This window comes from Eupeodes corollae, chromosome 2, assembly GCF_945859685.1.
Source record: "Eupeodes corollae chromosome 2, idEupCoro1.1, whole genome shotgun sequence".
NCBI lineage: Eukaryota > Metazoa > Arthropoda > Insecta > Diptera > Syrphidae > Eupeodes > Eupeodes corollae.
In genome coordinates, this window is record NC_079148.1 from 142,828,570 (window position 1) to 142,856,407 (window position 27,838).

Sequence of the window (27,838 nt, forward strand, 5' to 3'; positions counted from 1 at the left end):
AATTATATTCTCATATTTTGACAGTGAGAAATTGGTAGAAGACATTTATTGGAGTTTTTCTTTTTTAGTTCAGAGCTGAGCACTGAGCAGAGTTTGATCGAACAGAGTAGAGTAGAGTTCTGAGCCGAGAGTATGTTCAGATCTCTCTGATTTAACTATAAAACAGCTTGAACACTAAACTGTCATGATTTAAAAAACAGTCAAAGCGTTGGTCCATTTGATTCCTGAAATTTGATTCATAAAAATGCTATATCCAATTATGTTTTTCTAAATTATCTTACATTCTGCACTAGAGCGATTAGCCTCTTCCGCCATTTTTATTGTTTTGATGATGATTTTTTTTATATTTCCCGGCTTTCAAATATCAAAATGTTTGTGGTCATCATTTTACTCCGTTTACTCTGTTATTTTATTCTGAGCTCACAGAGCACGCTCTGAACATGTTCAGAAATAAAAAAGAAACACGAATTTAAAGCTCTCAACGATCGGAGCTCATTAAGAAACACAGTTATTTTTTTTTGACAGTTCTAGCTTTGCTCAGAACTAAAAAAGAAAAATACCATTTGTTTATATTTCTAAGAATACAGAAATCTCTGAGATCTAAGATATACATATAGAATATAATTTCTGACCTTTGAGAGCTACACGTGACGTATTCTAATCTAGAGGTCAGCTTTCGATAACTTTTTCAACATTTGTATCCTTATATCGATAATAATGAGGAGGATTATGTCCTCCAAGTGAAATGCCAAACCAAACTTAGAGAATTTTTCATATTTGAATTCAGATTTCAGTCAAAAATTAATTTTTCTCGTGGCGCATGGAACATGATTGGAGTTTTTTGTCATTTATTTTGTTTATTTAACTTTGAGCGGGCACAGCTGTCAAATTTTAAGATAAAAATGAACTTGACAAAGTGAAATGAAACAAATTTGAAACTTCTCTGCACGAGTGTTTATTACCATTCAAACTATACAAATAATACGTTTTATTATGTTTTGTTTATTTGTATTATAAAATGTTTACTGAAGGAATATATAAATAAACACTGGGTCCCGGAACTTATACCTGTTCTTCCTCCACATCCAATTTTGTCCTTAAAATGTCTTAAAATTGTGTACATTTTTATTAATTTGTCGAAAGTCTGCAATTTTCTCGAAATTTTTGCAAAATTAATTAATAATATACATTTTTTTTTATATATTATAAAGTTGCAATTTGGATTAAGATTGAAATCCATGTTTTGTTAAGCTAAGCGTACATTATTGGAAGATTTTTCAATATTGGCAGTTTTTCCATAAACATTTTAACTATGTAAACACTCAATTTTGTCTCTCAAAAGTGACAGTAAAATTGTCAGACAATCCGAGCTCGGATTATATAGAATCCCGATTTATTCGGGAAAATATACGTCAAGACAAGGTGCAATGGTCATCTTCTTATGAGCCCAACCATTACACCGGGGTGAAACGCATATATGAACACTTATGCTGGTTATATTTTAAATCATATTTATTAAAATCAAACAGTGTTCAGAAAAAACCTTTCGACTGTTTACAGTCAAATATTTCTTTTTCATATGGGATGATTGTCCAAAAATTGCATATTGGATGATGTTCTTTCCAAACCACAGTTTCCAATTGGCAGAAAGTTGTTGAGCATTGAACAATAATAAAAGTTTACAGGGTCTTGTAAGAATTTGAAAACTTCGAGAATCGAAAGAAGTAAGACGTCACCATTTGGAAAAATAACGAAAAAGAAATTATACAAAAAATCGCATGAACAAATTTTACAAGATAGTCGTTATTGCCTTTTTCATTACTGTTTCGCTGTTTTATATCTTATGAAGAAGTTTTGTTCTTCTCAAATTATTTGTGAAAATAAAATGAATTCTAACCAATTCAAATTGATTTTAATGTAACCCTAGATCTTCTCGAAGAATAGTTTTAACTGAAGTTTTGGGGACAGGTAGAATGGGCTCACGACATGAACCAACAAAAACTACAAGCTCGCTTGGCTGCAGCTATCCCGTGTTTACTTCAACCAGTCCGAACAATTCACTAAGGAGAAGCTAATCGTCTAGAAAATATATCACAGAATGAACAACAAACAAAACTGTTACAATAAAAATTAATTTTATTTAAAAAAAATTCTTCTTCTTTCACAACAAATTCAATCCAAAATACTGAGCTTGCTTCTGCTGGCCAAATGTCCCTTCAGAATCGCTATATATTGTGGCCGTTCGAGCAACTTATAGGCGGGGTTGAGAAGATTCTGAATGATTTCTTGTAGGTCCTTATAGCCGGAGCAGTTTCAGATTCGTACCAAAATCACACTCATCCAGAGCGACCACTGAAGCTTTATAATGGGCTGCAATTTCGCAATTTGGTTTCTTCCTTAGAGAACTCGCCTGGCTTGTCCAAAGAACTAAGGATGTTCTTGATGTTGGCATCGCTGTCCATCAAGGGGCGATAGCCCACTGTTGTGGTTTTATTTACTGGAACAACGATTTACACATTGTGGAATGTTTTGGCCCAAATTTTACTAGCCCGCTGTGACATAGCTTCCACCGGAGATATTCTTTCAAACTTATTCTCCTCCACAAATGAACTTATCGCCTTTCTCATATCTCCCAAACCCTTGTAATTGAACGGAGTTACCGGAAAGTCTTTTTCCAGGTAGTAAGCGAAAGCGTCGAACATATTTGTGGCGACGAGTTCGAAGACGCATCCCTTGGGAACGTTATTACGAACTATAAGCAAATCTTCCTCGTACTTGGGGTCGTCACGCTATTAGCCATAGTGAATTCCAGTTCCTCGCTTAAGCCTAGTACGCTGCTGATGCGAAACGAAATTTCCCATACAAAAATGACATGACGAAATCATAAACGAAAAATTTCGCTGTGCTTTTCGTTTTTCAGTACGCTGCTGAACAACGAAATGTGTCATTTTAGTGGATAGCTGTACTAGATTTTTTAGTACAATTCTCCACTCTTTTCGTTCTCAATTTAATTGCCCGGTATATTAATTGCTTGCGAAATTTTGACGTTTAATTTATTTATTGGAAAAAATTGTTTACAAATCAAAATTGAAAATTGTTTACTCGTGACTTTCGATGTTTTTGTTTTTTGTTTTCCACAGCTGACAGAACTCTACACAAATATTTTTCCGTTGTGGTTTTCGTTTTAATTTCGCTCTACACTTGGAGACCACCGAAAAATTTCGTTTCGCATCAGCAGCGTACTAGGCTTAAAGCCTAGTACTCTGCCGATGCGAAACGAAGTTTCCCATACAAAAATGACATGACGGAATCATAAACGAAAAATTTCGCTGTGCTTTTCGTTTTTCAGTATGCTGCTGAACGACGAAATGTGTAATTTTAGTAGATAGCTGTACTAAATTTCTTAGTACAATTCTGCACTCTTTTCGTTCTCAATTCAATTGCCCGGCATATTAATTGCTTGCGAAATTTTGACGTTTGATTTTGTTTATACAAAAAAAATTGTTTACTCGTGTCTTTCGGGGTTTTGACATTGATTTATATTTGATTTAAAGTTTAAAATAAAATGGATTTGTCTAATGTGTTCCAACAATACATTTCTGAATCGGAAACTCAGGATGTTGAAGATGTTATTGGTGATGTGCAAGAAGTGATGAAGACGAGCAGTGAACTGAACTTCCAAAAAATAAACCGAAGACAAAAAAATTGATTTCTCTTCGGAGGAAAAAAATAAATTGGCTTCGTTGGTCGAAGCTGTTTCTGACTGTCAGAACTTGTCAATTGTTTTTGACAGCTGACAGAACTCTCCACAAATCCCCTGTGGTTTTCGTTTTCATTTTGTTCTGCACTTGGAGACCGCCGAAAAAATTCGTTTCACTTCAGCTGTGAACTAGGCTTACAAATGAACTTGACAAAGTGAAATGAAATAAATTTAAAACTTCACTGCACGAGTCTTTATTACCATTAAAACTATACAAATAATACGTTTTATTTTGCTTTGTTTATTTGTATTATAAAATGTTTACTAAAAAAATAAATATAAACATTAGGCCTTGGAACTTATTCCTGTTTTTCCGCCACATCCATTTTTTTTCCTTAAAATGTCTTGAAATTATGTACATGTTTATTGATTTGTCGAAAGTCTGCAATTTTTTCGAAATTTTTGCAAAATTAGTTAATAATATAAATTTCTTTTATATTTTGTAAAGTTGCAATTTCGGCAAAAAGTTTGCAAAAACCCAAAAATCCTTCAAACCGAACATTTACACGTTTTCATTTAATATTTGACACCGGCTGTCAAATTTTGTATTGATGAAAAAATTTTTGAGTAAGAAGTTTTGTTCTTCTCAAATTATTTGTGAAAATAAAATGAATTCTAACCAATTCAAATTGATTTTAATGTAACACTAGATCGTCTCGAAGAAGAGTTTCCACTGAAGTTTTGGGGACAGGTGGAATGGGCTTAAGACATGAACCAACTAAAACTTCAAGCTAGCTTGGCTGCAGCTATCCTCTTTGTTTACTTCAACCGGTCCGAACAATTTACTAAGAAGAAGCTAATTGTCTAGAAAATATATCATAGAATCAACAACAAACAAAACTGTTACAATAAAAATTAATTTTATTTAAAAAATTTCTTTCACAACAAATTTAATCCAAAATACTGAGCTTGCTTCTACTGGCCAAATGTCCCTTCAGAATCGCCATATATTGTGATCGTCCGAGCAGCTTATAGGCGTGGTTCAGAAGATTCTAAACGATTTCGTGTAGGTCCTTATGGCCGGAGCAAAAAAGGTAAATTCCCAGTTCCAGATTCGTACCAAAAACACACTCATCCAGAGCGATCACTGAAGCTGTCATGATGGGCTGCAATTTTTCCATGACTATCTCTTTGGTTTCTTCCATTGAGCACTCGCCTGGCTTGTCCAAATAACTAAGGATCTTCTTGATGTTGGCATCGCTGTCCATCAAAGGGCGATAGCCCCCTGTTGTGGTTTTATTTACTGGAACAACGATTCCCACATTGTGGAATGTTTTGGCGCAAATTTTCCTAGATCGCTACGACATAGCCTCCACCAGAGATTTTCTTTCATACTTATTCTCCTCCACAAATGAACTTATCGCTTTTCTCATATCTCCCAAACCCTTGTAATTGAACGGAGTTACCGGGAAGTCTTTTTCCAGGTAGTAAGCGAAAGCGTCGAACATATTTGTGACGACGAGTTCGAAGACGCATCCCTTGGAAACGTTATTACGAACATCTTCCCCGTCCTTGGGGTCGTCACGACAGTAGCCATATTGAAAATTCCTCGCTTAACAAATAGCGTTTGAAACTCTGGAGCATCCTAAAATAACCGCCAGTGCCGCAAATAGTCACCGGTATTTTATTCTCGAGGTTCCCCCAAAGTTTTCTTTTTTTTCTCTCTTCCATATTCTGTAAATAAAAAATAAGCAATAATTCTTATTTTGTAAGGAAATAGTATAAATAATATTACTTACCACGAACAAATTTATTTCAAAATGAAATATCTGTTCTGACAGCAGCCATCAGCTGTTTTTTTTACATTAATTTGAGCGCTGAATGTTTCGAAAGGTTTGTTTGTTTAGTCCAACTTTGAATTGCTACTAGTTTTCGAGAGGTTTTATATAAAACTTGTGGTTAACGAAAACTTGTGGTTTACCAAAAATGTATCGCAAAACTTGAGTTTTCGATGTAGGTTTTCGGCCAAAACCGATAACTTCGCATATTAGGGTTCCAACCGTGTAAGCAATACGATTATTAATTGGAAGATACAAAATTGTCGGCACTTTTTAGCCGATTTTCTACCAAAAAATACTAATAATTGGGTTAAATTAACCAACCGTATAAACTGACAGCTTTGACTTGATAGAAAATTGCAAACTCTCACCAAATTGTATGCTATTGGAATACTTTTGACAGTTCGGCCAGTATAACTTAGCTTTTGTTAGGTTCATAGGTAACTTATTCCGACATTTAGCTGACAGCTAAAAAAAATATAAATATAAGTGCAAAAAGGGGAATAAATCTGCCGAAAAACCCAGACCCGAAGATTAAATTTAAACAAAAATTAATCAATTTATTTTGACCCATGAAATTAAAAAATAGGGGAATGTTGTAATTTGACCGATCTAGATCAAACCCACTATGAAATTACTGACTGCAAAATGGCTGTCAGTTAAAATAGTCTCACCTACTTCAAGTTTTATACATCTGAAAAAAACACCTGTTTTATTTTATTCAAGCAGGTGGTGTATTTTGAAGGTACTTTTCAACTATGCTAATTATTATTATGAAAATTGCACATGCTCACATATCACTGCAAAGACGAAAACAAGTTTAGTGTAGTTGAATATGGAAGTTGTGTAGATGCATATGAAGATAGGCAACCACAGCACATCTCTAAATCACGAAATAAATATTAGTTCTAGTAAATTGTTATTTATATAAATATGCTGTTCTTATTCAAAACCAAAACGTTACATCATAAAGTAAATTCATGAATAAATAAACTTCTAGAGAAGTCGATAATTGCTCAACTAAACATTCAAAAGGGCACTAAAAATAACTGTTAGTTCAGTTACTTTGTTTTGGTTCTAGACGAATTGAAAGACGTTCAAAAAGGCTCGTAATATGTTACAAACATTTCTTATATCGTAGGACACGATCATAGGATAACCTCTCCATCTATTCTGACTTGCGTTTTCTGTACCCATGATCTCACACAGCCGGTACACACAGCTCAAAGCAACACCTTGTGAAAGAAGTAGAAAAAGTAGACGGTACTGTGATAAGTTCGGTGGATGAGCAAGTCAGAAGGTTAAAAGAACACTTTTTTCCTCGGTTTTAAACCGAGTGTTTGCAAACAACGTGCAGCCGATACCTTCTGAACCGCCTGAACAAACTAATCACCGAATCCGCACCGCACCTCCCAGTAAAGATGAGATCGTTGCCGCAATTAAAGCACTTAAGAACAACAAAGCGGTAGGACTTGATGGAATTCCCGCAGAGCTTTTACAAGCAGCGCCAACGTCATCAAGCGAACTGCTTCATCCGCTCATAAAAGAAGCCTGGGCCACCGAAAGCTTCTCTCATGAGTGGAAGAAAGGAATTATCGTCAAGCTTCCAAAAAATGAGATCTTACAAAGTGCGAAAACTGAAGAGGAATTTGCGTTCTACCAGCCGTTGCCAAAATAGTAGCAATGCTGGAACGCATCAGAGAACACCTTGAGGCCATACTCGATGTCGACCAAGCAGGATTCCGCGCTGAACAGTGCGTTGAATATCGATCACCACTACACTTGCTTTCAGGTGTTCATCGACTTCGAGAAGGCCTTTGAAAGCGTTAACAGGGAGTATATCTGGTTAGCTTTGCGGAGAAGAGGCATCCCAGAAAAACTAATTGCTATGATTTTGAAATCATCTGTATTCTGTCGCCAATATTGTTTTTGTTAGTGATAAGCGATGTACTGCGCTTAGCTCTGCCAGGTAGCGGGGGGATCCAATCTACTTTGACATCCTATTTAAAGAATTTGGATTACGCGGACGATGTTTACTTACTCTCTCATAGGATCATGGGTCTCCATCAAATGGCAACAAGTGTGGAGAGAGAAGCAGAAGTTGTGGGGCGGAAAATTAATTCTAGCAAAACAAATATTTCCTCGCAACCTGGTGGAAAAAGTGGAGAGCTTTCAATACCTTGGAAGCATCGATTCCATCGAAGGCGGAAATGAACAAGAAGTCTTCTGCCACATCGGCAAGCAAAAGCGGCTTTCGGTATGCTGTCAAAAATTTGAAGGAATAACTCTATCAGCTTAAAAACAAAGCTACGACTGTTTCGCAAAAATGTGGAATCTGTGCTTCTTTATGGGTGCATCACTTGGAAGGCTACTTCAGCCATAACAAGAAAGCTGTAAACCTTCGTGAATAGATGTCTTCGTAATTTTCGAATTTTCTGGACAAATCGTATATAAAATGAGGTCTTTTATAGAAGGTCAGGCCAGTAACCTGTAGACTATATAATACAAAGGCGTAAGTGGCAATGGATTGGACATACACTTCAAAAAGGTAACGACTACATTGCAGGCCAAACAATGCATTGAACTCTACTCACACATAGCGCAGCACAGTCGAGGCGGAATCAGCGTCACTAGGCAAGAGTTGGAGGGAGCTGAAACACATCTCCGGAAACACTACACGATGGCCCGTAGGCGTAGTAGAGGCCCTATGCCCCTTAAGGGATCCCTAACGGACTTAACAGGTCTGAGGGCCTAAGTAAGTAATGATCTCAAGGTCTTATCTGTCTTATAACTTGCATTTTACTCTGAATATTGCACATGAAGAAATACTTCGTTCTTTTGTGGCTTTCCAGCTCCATTTTCGACTTTTAAATCCTCTCACATCACTTCTTTCCCATCGCTTAAAATTGATTTAAAGCTTTTTTATTTATAAGGTACATTTATTGAGAAAGAAATTATAAGTTTCTAGAAAACAAAAAAATAAGTCTTAAATCTATGTAGGATTGGTGCCCTTGAGCGTAAGCGTATTGTCTTCATAAACCTCCAGAACATGAGCCAAATGCTCATTGTCTCTTGGTTTCTTGAATTGTCTTTTCTTATTAGACATCTTCTTTCGCTTGGGAACAGGTTTCTTTGGACCATGGTCTTGCATTGACCGAATACCTTTTTTAAAAGAAAAAAAGTATACAGAAAAGTTCAAAATTAAGTAGTTTAAAAGTTTTACCTTGTTTCTCAAGGTATTCATCAATTTTGGCATCATCCATGGCATCGACAGTTGCCGAACGCCATAACTTTTGGAAATCATCATCAACCTATTTGAAAAATAATCTTATTTTAATTCTGAACATTTTAAAAATCAAATTAAATTTACCGTAAAATTGGCTGTTCTGTCGTTGTAGAAGAGAATCTTCTTTTTGTCAATTGGTCTGATGATGAAAATGATTTCAGAAGCTCGATTTTTCAATACTTTCTCACAATGGGGCAAAGATTCTTGAACGTCATCCAGTAGAATACCACCTAAACCCTTGAGATCATGTTGTTTCAGCAATCGCAAAAGACTCTTGCCATCTTTGATTTTGTAAACAGGTTTAAAAGCGAATCTACAATTGTCGGGTGATACTTCGATTTTGGGATTGTTCATAAGAGCTTCCGATGCAAGCCACTGGAATTGAGAAAACGATAGCATTCATGACTTTTATGACTTTTCCATAGAAGATAATCAACCTACATTCTTCACAGATTGTCCAATATCCAATTGATTGGTTTCATCTAGAATCTCCTCTATTGTCAGTGGATGATCATCACCGTCCTGATGACGGGTTCTCATGTGTTTCACGATTTTGGCCAACACACCAAAACGATACTGGGAACTCCCAGACATAGTTTTGTAACTAGAAAAAAAATTCAATTGCATTTCATTGAAATGAGCAGACATGGGCAGCATTTAAGAAAGAAATTACGTGCTAGAATCCAATTTTGGAACACTTGGTGGTCGCATTTTCTTCTTATCATCTCTCGGCGGTGGTGCAGCTATTTCCACTTTGGTTTTCTTTTCGACTCTAAAAAACAATAGATATGAAAATTATTGAACAAGTGTCTCGAGGAAATGTATAAAAAGTTTGTCATACGTTGGAGTGGCCATGGCCCTCTTTTTGAACGCCTCGCGTTCCCGAAGTAGTGCTGGATCCATGATGGAGTGACTTCTTTCCTTTTTATGGATGAAAACAATTTGTTACTAACTTTTTTTCGATATTCTTTTGTTAATAAAAATCTTCTGAAGTGAAGGAAAACAAAACTGCAGTTTTGTTAGCAACCAGAAAAATGAGTATGACAGGTGCCAAGTGTGACAGCTTAAAAGATCTGTTTGTTTGATTTAATGGTGGGATGTGCGCAAACGTCATATGGCATGGTTAGTTGTGTTCAATTAGGTGTTGTAATAGAGGTGTTCTTTTTAACTTGTTATTTTTAAGGGATTGTTTCTTTTGGTTTGAGTTTATTGACACAATATGAATTTAAATCAATTAAAAAAATGTTGAAGTTATTTTAATAATTTGTATTACTTTAGCATATTTTACTTTTTCACCTCTTAGCTAATGTTTAAATCGTTAAATGGCTTCATAATCTCTTAGCATTTTGTTAAATTTGTTTCGCTCTTCTATTTTTGACATTTTTAATCCATCAGGCAGTTTTTTAAATTAACGTTGTTTACTACATGTTTTTATACGAGCTGTCACTTTTTAGACGTGTACAGATGCACCTATTTTCATAATAGAGAAATGGTTTTGACTTGTTGACATAATTTAAATTTTACAGATAAAATAAGAAGTGTATTTTAAATTTTGCTACGGTGAGATAGAGATCATTCCTCTTTGCTTAAATGAAATTGAAATACAAATTTTAGAAATAATTATTATTAGTTTAACTTGAGTTGAACGTATTTGAATTATTGTTTCATCCTTTCGTTAAATATTTCTTAAAAGAGAAAGGTATTCCATATTGGAAAAGCATTTTAGCAACATTTTGAGCGAAAATGTAGAAAACAAGTTTTTGACATTTACATCCTTTTGTTGACAACGTTTTGTGCTAACTTTTTTCTGTTTCAACATTTTGAGGTATTTGTGTCACATCAGATATTTCATTTGACAAATTTTCATGTTTCCTATTCCATATTATTAACAAAGATATCTTTGATATTCCATTAAATTTCAAAGATTTTTTTGAAATTCCTTTTTGGTGGAACAGTAAAGTGGTGTTAACCTACAGATCCTTCGAAAATTAAGTACAATAAGAACCCTGTTTGGTAACTTGAAATTTGTATCAAGTTTCTTAAGCTTTATTTCGTTCGTATGAATTTGACAGACAATTTTTAACCTACTTAAAAACGTTTAACTCATCTTACCAAACTCCAATTGTAATAACGAATTAGAGGTCAATTATAGTTATCATTGGTTTTCGTCATTAAAAATTCTGTTTAATTTGGTGTCAAAGTGAAGTTGATGAGTTGAAAAATTGTTTACCAAAAGAAATACTTTAGTTAACACAGATTTTTTCTTTAAGATAAAATTTTATTTTTCACTTATGAAATCGTTTTCAATTATCTTCTGACTGAATTCCCAAACGTCAATTTCACTTTTAATATTCAAAACTACGTAAATGTTCAATGAAAAGCGAACTGTCAAAACATGTCAATGATTGATTTCAATGATGAAAACTAATGACAGTATTAATTTTACCCTTAAAATGTCAAAATAAGTTTTACAAATAAATTAAACCACATTTCTTTGGTTTTAAGCATAGTTTCACTTAGAATTTAAACTTAAGCCAGAAATAATTACTTTTCGCTTTACCGCGTTTCTTAATCATTTCGTTAAGACTAAACTGTTTCTTAAACTTTCTCAAAATTCCTTTGATTCTTAGTTTTTACTTATGTCATTTGGACGTTTTGCAAGAACTTTGTTCAGAAAATTACCAAAAATCAAATTTATAAAACATAATTCATTCCTAATTTCAAAGTAAAAAATCAAAAGTTGATCTCCTTAAGTTAACAAGACACAAATATATAAATTTTATTCTACTTCTTTTTTGTACTGTCATCTTCGACTTAGTATCTCAGCCTTAAAGAAAATAATCTACTACATTTTGTTCCGTGACATGTGCGGAGTAAAATCGCCATTTTCCGAACACTTCCTCTCAAATCTGACATTTGCCTAGAAATTCAACATCGACGTGTCAAAATCACTAAAGTGAAAAAAAAGAAAACTTTTCCTTTCTCATAAATGAAGTAATTTTATTGTTTTATTTTTCCACAACAAAATACAAAATCTTAATTCTAAATCGATTATTTTCGATCCTCCCCGCCAAGGCCAAAAGTTAATCAAGTGAATTTACCACCGCTCCATTATGGTTTTAGCCGATTTAGGTCGTAAAATTACGACTGCTTTGCACTCGTTGAGCAAAGCCACAGTCATCAATGAGGAAGTTCTGAATTCCATGCTGAAAGAGATTTGCGCTGCTCTGCTGGAAGCCGATGTAAACATTCGATTAGTTAAACAATTGCGTGAGAATGTGAGAGCAGTCATTGATTTCGATGAGATGGCTGGAGGCTTGAATAAGCGCCGAATGATTCAATCGGCTGTCTTCAAGGAACTCATCAAGCTCGTCGATCCGGGTGTGAAGCCCTATCAGCCCGTCAAAGGTAGACCCAATATTGTTATGTTCGTTGGGTTGCAAGGTTCCGGAAAGACGACAACTTGTACCAAGCTGGCTTACCACTACCAGAAGCGCAACTGGAAGTCGTGCCTTGTGTGTGCGGATACCTTCCGTGCCGGAGCCTATGACCAGATCAAGCAGAATGCCACCAAAGCTAGAATTCCCTTCTACGGAAGTTACACAGAAATCGACCCTGTGGTAATTGCCCAGGATGGTGTGGAGATGTTCAAGCGCGAAGGTTTCGAAATGATCATTGTGGATACGAGTGGAAGACACAAGCAAGAGGAGTCGCTGTTCGAGGAGATGTTGGCGGTTGCCAATGCAGTCAAGCCAGACAACATCATCTTCGTGATGGATGCCACCATCGGGCAGGCTTGTGAGGCCCAAGCCAAGGCCTTCAAGGAGAAAGTAGACATTGGATCTGTCATTATCACTAAGTTGGACGGACACGCCAAGGGAGGTGGTGCTCTGTCTGCCGTTGCAGCCACACAGTCTCCTATTATCTTCATTGGAACCGGAGAGCACATTGACGATCTGGAGCCCTTCAAGACGAAGCCATTCGTGAGCAAACTCCTTGGCATGGGAGACATCGAGGGTCTCATTGACAAAGTGAACGAGCTAAAGTTGGATGGCAACGAGGAACTGTTGGAGAAGATCAAACACGGACAGTTCACAATCCGAGACATGTACGAGCAGTTCCAGAACATCATGAAAATGGGTCCCTTCTCTCAGATCATGGGAATGATCCCCGGCTTCTCGCAAGACTTTATGACAAAGGGAGGCGAGCAGGAGTCGATGGCGCGCATCAAGCGCATGATGACAATGATGGACAGTATGTCCGATGGCGAGCTGGACAACCGCGACGGAGCGAAGCTCTTCAGCAAGCAGCCCACACGTTGTGTCCGTGTTGCCCAGGGTGCCGGAGTAATGGAGCGCGAAGTCAAGGAACTTATCTCACACTACACAAAGTTCGCGGCGGTGGTGAAGAAGATGGGCGGTGTGAAGGGCCTCTTCAAGACCGGTGATATGACAAAGAATGTGAATCCCTCGCAGATGGCCAAGTTGAACCAGCAAATGGCCAAGATGATCGACCCCCGTATGCTGCAACAGATGGGCGGTGTTGGTGGTCTGCAGAACATGATGCGACAACTGCAACAGGGCGCCGGTGGCGGACTTGGCAATCTGATGGGCTTTGGCGGAAAGTCGTGAATACGTTAAGTTTATCGCTTGCTTAGGAAATATGGTTTAAGTTTTTTCTTTTCTTTTTTTGTTTTAATTTTCGTAAAATAATATTGATATATATTTTTGCCAAAAAAATTCAGCACGTTTTTATTTTTTGTTTCATCTTCACATAAAATCTTATGGTTTGTGACTTATTTGGGCGATTCTATATTTTCTCGAAAAAAAAAACAAACAAGGAATTGTTCAAGATTATCCACAAACTTACAAACTGAATCTAGATTTTTATTGTACACATTTATTCATACTTCAAGTCGTTCGTCGTCTTCGTCGTCGTCATGTTGTCGAAGTTGCGTTGCTGAATTTTTAAACAATTATTAATTATTATGTATAACGGAAATATGGGAAGGTACCAATTTCATTCTCGTTTTCTTTTTATCAACAAAAAAAACAAAAATAAAAATAGAACAAAAATAAAGAAAAACAAATTGAATACGTTTTGTACAAGTTGGTTTTACTTTTCTCTTTGGATTTGGATGGATTTTTAAAAACGACTTTTTCTATGGGCTTACAATACAACAACGCAGTTCCAAAGGTAAAATTATCTCTTTTGAATTTAATTGATTTGGAATAACAAATTCTTTAAAAAACTACATTATTTAAATAGTAATAACTTTATAAAGTACGAAAACAAGTTTAGTAACTATAACCTGGAAATTATACCAGCAATAAGAAGACATGCGAAAGGAAGAGCGATTCGTGGCTGTATTTTTGGATATAAAAAAGACTTTGATAGTAACGTCTGTGAATTCAAAAGTTGTGAGGAGGTAATATGTCTAGATCTAAACATTTATGGCAAGAGATTCCGCATATTGCCAAGTTATATAAATTGTAACCAATGGGATACGGATTTTGAAAAAAACTAGGGAGTTTGTTATATCGGTAAACCTGGTTGAAAATTTGCTGCTAGTTGGAAATTTTAATGCCAGGTTCGGTAACGAAGAAGGAACGTAAAATGATTGAATTGGTATGAGCAGGAGAACCAAAGATGCAAAAGAAGAATGGAAGGAAGTGCAAAGTTGTTGGATCTATGCAATTCTGTCGGGCTCCGGGTCCAAAACGGTACCAGTGAAGGAGACAACCAAGGTGAATTCACATTTGTTGGGAAACAGGTTAGCTCTGTTATAGATTATAGCTTGGAAAGAGGTGAATTGAGCTCACTTATAACTGATTTTGAAGTTCAAAAAAGAAACTATTCAGATCATATGCCAAATGTGGTAACATTTAAATGTGGCGAAATGGTACGAGAGGAAATTGTTGCCTTAGAACTTATGCCCAAACTCCAATTGAGAAATACCACGGCGAATGCTATGCAAAAAAACCGATATATTGAAAAAAGCGTAAAATATTATGAAGCTGAGGCAGAAAAGCTGGCTAGATGTAGTAGTCCCTCTGAATTTTAGAACTTGGCACGAAAACTAAATGGATCGAAGTATATTATGAGTCGTGGATTGGATACTTCTACTCTAAGAAATCATTTCAATCAACTGCTGAACCCACCACTGTTGGACCCAGTCATGATCTACTCTGCCCAACCCTTTATTCATGACGTGATTTTAGACAGTGCAATTTCCCAGCATGAGGTTCGAGTATCGGTCAACGCAAAGCGGCAGGTGAAGATAGGATACCAGCGGAATTCTACAGATATGGCACTGACGAACTGATTAAGAACCTATATAAACATATATAATCAAATTTTTGAAACTGGAATCATCCCTCGACAGTGTAAAGATGCTTTGATTTTTCCGATACACAAAAAAGGCAACATCTAGAGGAATCTCATTTATGAACGCTTCCTATACTAAAGCGGCTGAACATAGACTCGAATAATCTATTATGTGAGTCTCAAGCCGAATTCAGGTCAGTTTACTCGACCATCGATCATATATTCGTTCTAAGGAGCATTGTTGAGCCTTTTTTGGAAAAAAAATTAAAAAGCTATACACTTTTTTTGTGTATCTTAAAGCTGGATTTGACTCAGTTGAACGAAACGCATTGATGTTCAAGTTGTTTGGATACGGGATGTCGTTTAAGTTTAGAAGAGTTATTCAGAACTTGTACGCAGACACGAGAGCAGCGGTATGGAATGGAAAGCAGGTATCTGAATAGTTTCAGACGCAGTCGGAAGTAAAACAGGGCTGCGCTCTCAGTCCTAGCGTGTTCGCACTATTTATAAATGACATCATTGACGCACTACCACGAGGTGTTAGGTCATTAAAGCTTTACTCTTCGCAGATGATATAGTCTTGCTGGCAAACTCACAGCAATTTGCAGCTTATGATAAATCGACTTTCAGAATACTGTAGACGATGGAGCTTGGTAGTGAACCTGAACAAGTCGAAAGTGATGGTTATCAAGAAAAGTGGAGGAAGGTTAAGTTCAAATGAACAATGGTACTTCAAAAATGAGAACATAGAAAGAGTGAAAGAATACAAATAATTAGGAGTTTATTTTACCCAAAACTTAAGTATAACACCTCAACGAAAAACTTCTTAAGGCTAAAACCGCGATTAACGTGGCATGAAAAGAATGTTTCAACAGCAAAAACATTGTGCATAGCAGTAAATATAAAGTTTTCGAAGCAGTATCCCAATCAGTCTTGTTTTACGCAGCCCAAGTGTGGAGAGCAAAGACAAATTGAGACTGTGGAAAAACTCCTGAGATTTAATTTAAATCGAATATTCCGTCTTCCTTTATGCACCCCAAACTGAATCATAATGTTAGAAACAGGCTTATCCCCACTCTTCATAAAAACGTTGAAGCTGCAAGTCGATTACATTCTGAAAGTACTGAAAATGCCCAACTATTGCTTACCAAAAAAAGCAGCTTTACAAGCGATACAAAGCAACACAGGATGGGTTAAAGAGTGGATTGGGCTAGCAGAACATACAGGTGTAACTTTAAATCTCAGTGAACAGAGTACATGGAAATCGTCACTGAAGCAGGGAATTAGGCGCCTGGATGCAAATTTTAGAAATGTGTTCACAGAACAGGCATGCAGCTCACTTCATCGGATGATCTATAGCAGGCTGAATTATAATCTTAATGAAAAAAACTACTTCCAGGACATAAATACTGTAGAACAAATCTCCAACATGTTTCGGCTAAGAGGTGAACTGCTAAACATAAATAACGTTTCACATCGCGAAGATCTTCCACTGCCATGTGATATTTGCAACATGGCTGAACGAGAGGATATTATTCATTTTGTCGGAAGGTTTCCTATCCTGAGAGGAACTAGAAGAAATTAAATTGATAGAGACTTTTTATCAGAAAACGAACTTTTAGCTCTCTTAAATGAAGTAGATGTGTCTAAAATGCTAATATATTGCAAAACAGCACTTATTTATAGAAGCAGAATTAGAGATGAAAATTTTTAGTTAACACAACTGCAACTTAATTAATTAAAAAACTTTAATACAGTTGAAACTTTGTCAATCAGGCAGACGTCATTTATTTTATAGATTTAATAGATTTTACAATTCTTTTTTTTTTTTTGTAAATCCAAGCAGGGTAATTCCATAGGGTCTAGGCGCTGTCACAATACGACGACGTCTTTTATAAGCGAAGTTTTCCGCGAATTCAACGCAAGGTACCATTCCTGACGAAGAGGCATGTGGTAAAGAAAATGGAGTTTGTTAAAGCGAATCGAGATTGGGGAAAGAGAAATGGAGGAATGTTCTGTGGAGCGATGAAAGCAAAGTCGTCCTCTTTGGGTTCAAGGGTCGTCGAGAATATGTGAGAAGGCTCTAAAATGCAGCATACGATCCACGGTACACTATAAAAACAGTGAATTATGATATGGGCTTGCTTTTCATATTAAGGAGTCGGCCCTATTTATGCCTTCGGGGGTATAAGGGATGCACCCGAGTATGTGAAAATTCTCGAGGAGGTCATGTTACCCTATGCTTAAGAGGAAATTCCGTTGGTTTGGGTATACCAACAAGACTATGACTCAAAGCATACGTCAAAAAAGGCAAAACCTTGGTTTGCGCAGAAGAAGTTATCCGTTATGGAGTGGATCGCTCAATCCCCCGGCCTCAACCCCATCGAAAATTTGTAGGGGGATGTTAAGAACGCAATTCATAAATCAAAACCCAAGAATTCAAAAAAATTGTTTTTAGTGGACTCGATGCTGGGAAAAGTAAAGTTCTTATCCTATGTCAAACTTTGAAGTGAATATAAAAATAAGAGTCGGAAAATGAGTGATTCCTAAAATCGAACGTTACAAACAAACGAAAAATGAACATTTTGAAAATAATACTTTGTAACTCTCTCTATATTTACTTTAATTTTAAATCAGCCTTTGAGAACGTCTTGGCTGTAGCCGAACCGCATATTGACTTTAATCCTATGTTATCCTTCAGTCTATAAAATTTAACCCCGTGGGTTTTTGGACAAGATATAATCGAGACCAACTTTAAAAGGGCCTTACAAACAATTTGTCAATAAAAAGAAATGTCAACTTGTGTTCCAAAGTTGTAATCAAACCTCAAGTTAATCAACTTAAGAGTTTAAGCTTAGGAATAGTGCAAGAATTTGTCCTAAGAGCGCTCATAGTGAATCCAAAATTTGACTCATTGAAAAGTCCAAGTTGTAATATTAAAAAAAAATTAACTTTCAAAAAGCTCAGTAAGCAACGTCTTCTTTGCTTAACATTTATTGAAGTAAACTTAAAAAAGGGAGCAGCAAAACGAGTGATTTTGAAATTTTTCGTTTCGAGTTGAACGTTCGAATTGATATTCGATTTGGGTGCTCTTTTTGGTTCAAGGTCACAACTAATTTTTGCATTATTTGGCTTGCTAAGGTTTGCAGCTTACAAAAATAATTCCCGTTAATTTAAAAATAAAAAAAATAAAAATAAAAATAAAACAAATTCAAATATTCACCTTACCATTACATTTTAAATAATTATAATAGTTTAGACGAAATTTCGCTTGAAATCTGTTTGTTCAAGCTGTGTTACAAAGGAAATTCGACAAGACCGACGATTTTGAAAGGATATTTCCGAGGTTTATAGTCGTCCCTTGATTCCAAAAAATTGCATGTTTAATGTTATCATTTCCGTACTGCGTTTTCTGAATAGGCAGATAAAAATGTCAATTTTAAGTAATTTTATATTTCATGCAAGACTCATGAGTTATGGTTTTATATTTAGTATAAGCTTAAATGTTATTCCCAGTGAAGCTCATACTAAAGCAATTAACTCCTAGTTTACTACTAGAATAAGTAAATTGAAAGGGCTCATGGAAATGGCAAGAGCTAATTTAATTCTTTATCTGTGATTGATTAAGGATCCTAGAACGATTTTGGTAAGGTTGTAGTGGATAAAAAAGGCTTAGAGTATAATAAAGAGATTCGGTTGCAATGCGTTCCAAAGGCTTGATGCCTATTACCGATGTCGTCTCGTTTTTTCGACTACTCTCGTTTTTTCTGTCGTGTCGTTTCTTAAGTGGCATTCAACGCGACGAATTTGTAGCAGATTTTTAACCGATGCAAAAGTAATAAACATCTGTAAAAATTAAATTAATGTTGCTGCTCCAAAACTTCACTCTCCAATTCGACGGAGCAATCTTCCATGTTTAAAACTTCTATCTTCAATATTCAGCCTAAATTAAAGTATTTCATATTACTTTTGAAAAAGTCTTCAGATTAAGGTGGGGCTACAGTCCTGTTTGAACTCGCGTCTGGCCCAACAAACTAGATGTCTCCAGTTTCGGGCTCGAAGTTGGGTGAGGTCACTTTCCACTTGTGTGCGCCAACTGATCAGTGATCTTCCTCTACTGCCCTGTCCTGTGGGTCTATTCGAAGACTTTCCGTGCCGGAGCATTGGTTTCCATGCGTGACCCAGCCATCTAAGTCGTTGGACTTTTACCTTTCTGGCTAAGTCTACGTCGCTCCATCTTCTCCTCCACTCCCCTTTATGCATACGGGACCGTAAATCACACGAAGAACTTTTCCCTCGATACGATCCAAGGTGCTTTCATACGCTTTTATCATAGTCCATGCTTCTGCACAATATAGCAGGACGGTGATGATAATTGTCTTATATAGCGAAACACTGTTCCCTCGACAGAAGGCTTTGCAACCCCATTGCTTTCTTAGCCCGAACAAACATCGGTTAGCAAAAGTTATTCTTCGTTTGATCTCAGCGCTGGTGTTGTTTTCTGCGTTTACAGCGGAGCCTAGGTAGACGAAGTCCTTGAATACCTCAAATCTATGTCTGTCGGTGGTGACGTTTTGACCAAGACGTCGGTGTTGTAGGTCCTTTCTTGACGACAGTATGTACTTTGTTTTGCCCTCATTACATCACAAAAGCCCCATTGACATCACTGTCAGTTCTTCCGATTATGTCAATGTTATCAGCATATGCTTGTAATTGGACAGACTTTTGAAAGATAGTGCCTCTAGCGTTGACTTGTGAGCTCTGCACTGTTCTTTCAAGTACGATGTTAAAAAAATCGCATGACAGCGCATCACCTTGTCTAAATTTTTTTTTGACATCCAAAGGTTCTGTTAAGTTGTTTCCAACCTTTATGGAGCAGCGTGAATTCTCCATGGTCATCCTGCACAAACGGACGAGTTTGGCGGGGATGCCAAAATTAGGCATGGGTCTATACTGCTCGGCCCTGTAGATGCTGTTATATGCGGCCTTGAAATCGATGAAAAGATGGTGGGTGTGGATTTGGTGTTCTTGGGTTTTTTTCAAGGATCTGCAGTAATGTGAATATTTGATCGACTGTGGACTCTGCTGGTCTTAAACAACACTGATAAGGACCTATCAGGTTCTTGACTATGGGCTTTAGACGTTCACATATTACGGCAGAAAAGATTTTAAAGGCGATGTTAAGTAGACTGATTCCTCTATAGTTGGTGCAGTTTAGAGGGTCTCCTTTTTTCAGAATCGGGCAAACAATACTGAGGTTCCATTCATCGGGCATGCTTTCTTCCGACCATACCTTACAGATAAGTTGGTGCATGCTCCTAACCAACTTATCTCCAGCTGCTTTAAAGAGCTCGGCATTCAAGCCATCCGCTCCAGCGGCTTTATTAGACTTCAGCTTAGATATGGCAATCTTTACTTCGTCTAAGTCGGGAGGACGGGATTGTTGGCATTGGCTGCCTGACAGCAGGATTCGGTTCGTCGTCGCCGTTATACAGTCTGCAGAAATGGTCTTTCCATATCCTCAGCATTGACTGCGGTTCCACTATGATGTTTCCACTTTCGTCTTTGCAGCCTTCGGTTCTAGGTTTATGTACCTGTGAAGAGCAGCTCTCGTTCTTTAATGCAGCATCGCTTTGTGTCCCTGTTGTTTGGTTGCATTTGCCTGCCGACATTATTCATGAAACCAGGGGTTCCTTGTTGGTGGATTCTTGAAATCCAGTACATCAGAGGCGGCTTCTCTGATTGCATCTTGGTAATGTTGCCACTGTTTTTCGATACATTGTGTTGGCGGCAGAGAACTTGGAGAGAAGTTACTTGTAACTCGGTCGGAAAAAGATTTTGCGATCTCTTGCGATTGTTGCCGTTCTACGTCTCCCAGCACCTTCCTGTTTTGCCTTGGGTCTGGAAACCCGAAGTGCTTGGCTACAACGAGATAGTGGTCTGAGTCGATGTTAGCTCCTCGGTAAGTTCGTACATCCACATCCGCAATATGGTCAATCTGGTTGACTGTAGATTGATCTGAAGAAGTCCAAGTTCCTTTGTGGATGTTGAGGTGTGGAAAACGCATACTGGCTTCCATGACGTTTCGCCCCGCAGCAAAATCTATGAGCCTGAATCCGTTGTCGGAGGTGTTGTGGTGCAGGCTGTTCTTCCCGATTATTCTACCAAAGATGTCGTCCCTTCCTAGCTTGGCATTAAAACCGCCCAGGACTATTTTAATATCGTAGCTAAGGCACTGCTCATATGTTTTGTCTAGGAGCTCGAAGAACATATCTTTGGTGTTGTCGTCTTTATCTTCTGTTGGGGCGTGTGCGCATATCAGGCTAATGTTGCCGAATTTAGCCTTGATGCGTATTGTCATAAGGCGCTCATTGATGCACCTATAGCTCAAGACTTCTTGCCTAAGTCTGGCTCCAATGACGAAGCCGCATCCAAATAAGCGCTGTTGGTTTTCGTGGAAGCAGTTATCATAGTAAATATCGCAGTTTTTTATCCTATTCTTGCCAGGCCCATCCCATCGTATTTCCTGGATGGCGGTGATGTCTGCTTTATAGCAGATAATGTTAATTAGCCTCCGCTAATTCTTCGGCCGCACGTGGTCTGTTAAGTGACCTAACATTCCACGTGCATATCCGAAGTTCGTTGTCCTTAATTCGTTTTCGTTGGTTGTCAACAGTGAATCCGTCCATATCCGAGGCTTGTTGGTGCTTCGCTACTACTTTTTACGTGGCTTGGAAGTCACCCCGACGGCACAACCCCCAACCTGGAGGGCAAGACCCTTAGTATAACTCCAAGGACTTAAAGGCCTGGGCTCCAAATAAGTTGTAGAAGCCCTATAAGGTGTTCACTAAGTAGTTCAACCTTACTGGAACTGTAGACCCCACCGTTGATTCCATCTCGAGAATTCGTCCGCTGCCATTTGGAACAAATTCTAAAAACCTGATGTGATAGGAATTATAAGACGAGATTCGAATTTAAGGCAATCATTTTTTTTTGTCTTCTCAAAGCTGAATTGAGATTAGAATATTGTTTAAAACACTTTTTTGGCTTTTGAAAGTTTATAAAATATTTAAATTCCGTCTAAGGTAAAGTCTTATAAAAAGCTTTTCCATTCTCTTGCGTTTCAATCAAAATAAATAACTCCTCTACCACGGAAAAGGAAGTAAAAGTCGACATATCGACATATAGTAACTTATCCCCTTCCTCATTTGTCCGATATTAATTAAACATTAAAATAAGGTCCAAAAGATATAAAATTTAAAAACCTCCATTCCATTCTATTCCATGAAAATAACATAACCTAATTATCAATTTTTTTGTGTTTAAATGAGCTCCTGAATGAATAAATAAAAACATATCTACCCAATACCCGTCCCATTCCATTTATTCATTAAAAAATAATGTTAATGAGCCGCACGTTAATAAAAGTTTAAAAGTGTAATTTCCTTCTTCCTGGTGTACGGCGGCGTTAAACAAGTTTTTGAGATATTATAATAATAAAAAACATCCTGATGACACATCTTGTTATTTTTAATTATCATCCAAATCACCAACTTGTCGCTTTATCTATCCTTATTTTTAAAATTAAAATTCAAACAAAAAATCATCCTGACCAAACCACCCTTAAAAAAATCATCACATCTTAACTTACATCTTTTGAATAACCTATTCTTGGAAAAAAAAGAATATGATAAAACCACTTCTCAGCGACGACGTTTCAAAAGGTCGGTCGCGGTTTCTTTTTAAAATATAATCAAGAAAAACCAAAAATTCTATTGAAAACCATGGTTTTTTCTTAAAGCAAATCATCCAACCATCAAAAATATAATACCCCCTATTCTTAAAACCCACCCTCTCTATCTCTCTGTCAATTCATAAAATCATACTCATTATAATTCCCAAGAGTCACAATCTCCTCAATATTCGACTTTGGAAATAATCATTTGAAAATATTCTAACATTCTACTACAATGATCTCTCACTAGATGGAGGAAGGTGGGTCCCCTAACCTCCGTCTCCGTGCTTCCATTTTCACTTAAGGGTATTGCCAAAGCCATCATTTATTCATTTTTTCCCTTTCTTATTTCAGTTTCTCTCTTTTTTTTTGTATTAACAAAACTAATTTGCAAGCATCTCAACTCGGTATAAGGTATAAGAACCACCCCAACCCTAAAGCCCAACTCCATCCATTCGATTGCAGTGAGTGCGCCCCAACCCTTAATTTTTTTCTTCTTCTCTTTTTCACTCACAATTCCAGCATCAGTTTACATAAAAAAAAGCAAAAGAGAAATAACAACTAGCATGGCGCAAGCAACACACAAAAGGCTATAACAATTAAATTGGAATTTTGTTGTAACTCTAGTTATGTTTATGTAGATTGTGGAGCTAGTGTAGCCGATGCGAGCGCCACGCTTGTCCCGATTGTGCGCATTCGGAAGCTTTTCCTAGCGCGCGGGAAAAGTTCCTTAAACAAAATGTCTTCTTCTTCTTTTTGTTCTTCTTCTACTTCTACTACTACTATACCAAAACTAAATTAAGAAGGGGGAAGAGAAGGAGAGGTGCATGGACTATAAAAAGGGGGGTCTAATATAAGAAAGCAAGCCAAGAAACCCATATGCCCTGAATCTTGGTAAATCGAGTGTACATAACCTCGCCCATGCCTGGATGTAGTGCAGGTATATAGCCGGGGCCTTAAAAATTGGGAGCACTCATCAGTTCAGTTCAGTACTCCAACTCTCCTAAGCTAACAATCCAAAGTACCTACCAACGAGTACGTATACCGTTCCCGCGTTGTCGCTTCTGCTGCGCTCCCATCTATTTTGTGGAGTCGTCCCTTTTTTGTGCTCTCAACGACCGACGAGAAGTAAAGCAATAAAGACAACCATAATATATTAAAGCCCAGATTAAATACAGGGGATGAACGGGAAGAAGAAGGTAGCAGAATCACTAGCAGCAGTAAACAACTGCATAAAGAGCGCCATCTAGAAAAGCCAGTCACATGGAGTGAGTGAGAGTGAGGTTTGGTCGGGTTTGCCGCCACCGCCTTTTGTAGCGTCAGATTTTCCCATTTGCAGAAAAAGGTCAATGGCCGGTTTGTGTTTCATCCAGAGCAGCAGTCAGCATATACGAGTATTCAAGCTTTCCACCTGCCTCCCTTCCAGCACACAATCGCACATCATCATCATCTTCATGTGCGAACTTCAAACCACCAGCCCCAAACCCACCGACTCCAACCCAAGCCTGAACGAGCTGCAGACGCGCGCTTTGCTACAGATTGTGCTGGTCGTGTTTGTTATTGGGGTTGAATGTTAACAAAAGTGGTGTGAGGAGGACGCCCGAAGGCACCCCATTTTATTGGGAATGAATTGGAATTTGAAACCAAGAGTTTTGTTGACAATGATTATATACGTAAACGTACGTTGATGTTGATGTTGAATGTTGAAAATGAGAATAGGGAATGGGACTTTGGGGGGCTTATGATGCTTAGAGCACTCATCCCTCAGAAATATAGTCCCCTGCTCCCCCACAACACATCACATCACACAAAACGTTGTATTTTATGTCAGCATAAAAATCGATAAACGTAGTAGAAGCATAGAAGTGCCATCCATGATGTGTACACTGAGTTCGAATGCAAGGCAGGGCAGGTTTGGCGCGCATTTTGTTCCTAATTCTGAAAGAGTGATGGGTGCATTTTGTATATACAAAAGAACGAGTAGTGGATTCGTTTTTTCGTAGTAGGAGGGGAGCTTTGCTCTGCTGCTCTGCTTTGCTCGGTTGTGGCGGGAAAGACGAATCTGATTTTATACTACGAACTACGTTTACTATCTTCTGATGTTTTCTTTTTTTTTCTTTCTATTATGTTATGTACTTACATACTCATTTATGTCAACAAAAATGTTACATAAGCCTGTCCTGGCCCCTGCCCTGCCCTGGGTAGGTTTTATGTAAATATTCCCGCATAAAGTTGTACTTTAAATGAGATTAATTGCAATAAATTTCACTACTTTACTATTCGCATGCATAGGTACCCTTAAGAAAGAAAAAAAGAACAGTTTCATATACGAGTAATATTTTAATGGATGGTTCCCCCGGCGGCTGTGACAGATGACGGTGGCGGTGGCGTCCCTAAAACTCACTGACATTTTTGCATGTGTTTTCTTTTTTCTTTTGTTGCTTCCTTTTTTTTCCATTTCCATTTCCATTTTATTTGTCGTCTCATCGTCAGCGTCAGGGTGTGGTTCAGAATCAGACAGAATTTTCCCCCAATGTGCGGGTTCCAGAAGTTCTGTTTGGTTTGGTTTTTATAGTTTGGGTCGCGCGTAAGATGTCATTTGCCTGGAGGGAAACTTAAACAAAAAGTACAAAAATAACGAAAAAAGGGAATCATTTTTTGAGGACCATTCAGGTAAGCAGCATAAAGATTTTTGATGATGTCGAGTGTAATTTAATGAGTTTTCATAAATGTAATGGCTTTTTGTGGTAGAATAAAACTTACCTATAATTGTTTTCTTATGGACTAATGAGGGTTTTATATACAAACATATTTTTGTTTTTAAAAATAAGAGAGTTTTGAATGGTTAAATATAAGTTGGGATTAAAATGATTAAAATTGACGGCAGTAGGTAAAAATAAATTCAATTTATACAATTATTTGGCTTTTCACAAATTGATGAAGGGAAATGAAATTTAATAGCGAATTCGTAGTTCAACAATTTGAACACGCCCAATTTTGGTGAGTTGAGTGAGATTCAAAAGAGGTTTAAGTATATGTGTACAAAAATGATTGTCTTTAACCAATTACATGAACTTTGAACCATGGTTGAACCCCATAATCTAGTTGAAATTTCTAAACGTCAAATAAATAAGAACTGAGTTCGGACCAACTGAGTTTTGAGTTTCTTTAATTCTAGTGTTAAACTTTAGATTTCCAATCTGTTTAGATATTTAAACATTTTGTTTAGAAATTTAATAGATCTTGGAATATGTCATTCTGAAAAAAAAACTAATGCATAAAATATTTTCATAGAGCATTTCCATTGGTAAAATTAATAAATTTATTTCTTCAATAAATCTGTCAAAATGGCCAGATGCTTCTTTTGCATGTTCTTTAGGGTAAGATAAATTGATTTCTTCATGTTGTTTCTTTTCTCAATATGTCAGCAATTGTAATTTATTGATGAATCAAAAAATAATACAAAATGATATGTTTTAGAGTAGGAGTAAAGACATTTTCGGATCACATGCCTCTAGAGGTATCCTTTAGAATGAAAACATCTCGTATGGAGTCAACTAAACCTGTCCTAAATCTTCTTCCAACGCTTCAATGGAAAGACAGCTCGAAACTCAAATAACTTTGAATGTTCTAGCTAATCTAGACATACACATCTTAACGAGCATTATCAAGAAATCAGCGCCCCAAAAAACATCGGCAAAAAAGGAGGTTTTGGCAAATAAGCAAAAGTGGTTTGACAGTGATTGCATGAGAGCTAGGAACCTATCTTTTGCGTACTTGAAATTATTCACAACGACCAATACCATCAATTTTAGAATATTTATAAAGGAAATAAGCTTTACGCTTTTTTTGTGGATTTTCGAGCAGTCTTCGATTCAATTCCCCGGGAAGCACTTTTTTATAAGCTTTATATATATGGAATCTCAACTAAACTTATATCTGTCATTAGAGCCATGCACATAGAAAATTTCGCATGAGTTTGAGATGGAAATTCTCTTTCAGATGAGTTTGGTAATTCAGTTGGCGTTAAGCAAGGAAGCGTTTTAAGTACTCTTCTCTTTATCTTATACATAAATGACAAAACTGATATAAGAGGAAGGAATATTCCAAGACTGATGGTCGCGGACGATATAGCTTTCCTAGCTGACACTATAAACGGGATGCAGCTAATGAAAAATAGGTTTCTAATTTGTTGCAAATCATGGAATCTGGAATTAAATCTTTCTAAATTAGAAATGATGATATTCAAGAACGGTTGTGGGAGCTATTCCAGGAGGGAGAAGTGGACGTTTGACGAGGAACCGATAGAAATAGTAAAGGAGTACAAGAATCTGGGAGTTTTGATTGCAGTACGACGCCCAAATATATGTTACATCTTGAAACAGGAACAGGACCTCCCTTTTTAGACACACTTAAATTACATTTTACCTACGTGTCAAGAGTTTTGGCGAAGGGGACGAAAGAATTCCTCGAATAGTACTCACACAAGCTGTCAATTCTGCAGTTTCATGTGTTAAAGAGTGGAAGAAACTGGCAATTGAATGCTCAACTATTTTTTCAATATCAGCAGACGAAAGTATCGAGGTGCTTAAGTTGAATTTTGATAACTTGCTGAAAAAAGTCGGCAACATGATGTACGATAAGTTTATGAGTGAAGTTGAAGCATCTATTTACAGCTCTCACTACAGTAAAGTTGACCATTTTTTGAACCACAACACCTACTTCTTGGCCAAAAACAGTACACAAAAAATCAGCTTGTTATTTAAAGTAATCATCAATTTGAACTACAGAATGGCCAATATTGTGCGAGTTATGCAATCGCAAAGATCATTTCCTGGGAGTTTGTCCAAAACTCAAGGAGTTCCGAAAGCACTATTTTAGAATAGATGTACTTGGTTTAGAAGAAACGATCAACATCTTGAATGGAGAACTATGTTGGGACCTTCCGTATG

General features: G+C 37.0%; 3 protein-coding genes across 5 annotated transcripts in view; 2 read left to right on the plus strand and 1 right to left on the minus strand.

Moving 5' to 3' along the window:
• The window catches only part of LOC129946332 (rab GTPase-binding effector protein 1), a 302,925-nt gene that overhangs the window by 1,779 nt on the left and 273,308 nt on the right, over positions 1 to 27,838 (plus strand). The gene's annotated exons all lie outside the window — the stretch shown is intronic.
• LOC129946336 (general transcription factor IIE subunit 2) lies at positions 8,457 to 9,875 on the minus strand. The gene is made up of 6 exons (XM_056056484.1): positions 9,666 to 9,875; positions 9,498 to 9,596; positions 9,266 to 9,428; positions 8,909 to 9,199; positions 8,762 to 8,849; positions 8,457 to 8,700 (listed from the first exon to the last, which is right to left on the minus strand). Exons 1-6 carry the CDS (start codon positions 9,725 to 9,727, stop codon positions 8,531 to 8,533), a joined length of 873 nt encoding a protein of 290 aa, XP_055912459.1. The 5' UTR covers positions 9,728 to 9,875; the 3' UTR covers positions 8,457 to 8,530.
• Positions 11,730 to 13,671, plus strand: LOC129946335 (signal recognition particle subunit SRP54). The gene has a single exon (XM_056056482.1). The coding sequence runs from the start codon at positions 11,938 to 11,940 to the stop codon at positions 13,453 to 13,455; it is 1,518 nt and encodes a 505-aa protein (XP_055912457.1). The 5' UTR covers positions 11,730 to 11,937; the 3' UTR covers positions 13,456 to 13,671.

Excerpts from the sequence above, each read along its gene's own strand:
- LOC129946335 (XM_056056482.1), top strand. The coding sequence starts at position 11,938 with ATGGTTTTAGCCGATTTAGGTCGTAAAATTACGACTGCTTTGCACTCG.
- LOC129946336 (XM_056056484.1), bottom strand. The coding sequence starts at position 9,727 with ATGGATCCAGCACTACTTCGGGAACGCGAGGCGTTCAAAAAGAGGGCC. Across the intron at positions 9,429-9,497 it reads CCAAAATTGGATTCTAGCAC|TTACAAAACTATGTCTGGGA; the intron begins GTAATTTCTTTC and ends TTTTTTTTCTAG. Across the intron at positions 8,850-8,908 it reads ACAGAACAGCCAATTTTACG|GTTGATGATGATTTCCAAAA; the intron begins GTAAATTTAATT and ends TTTTTCAAATAG.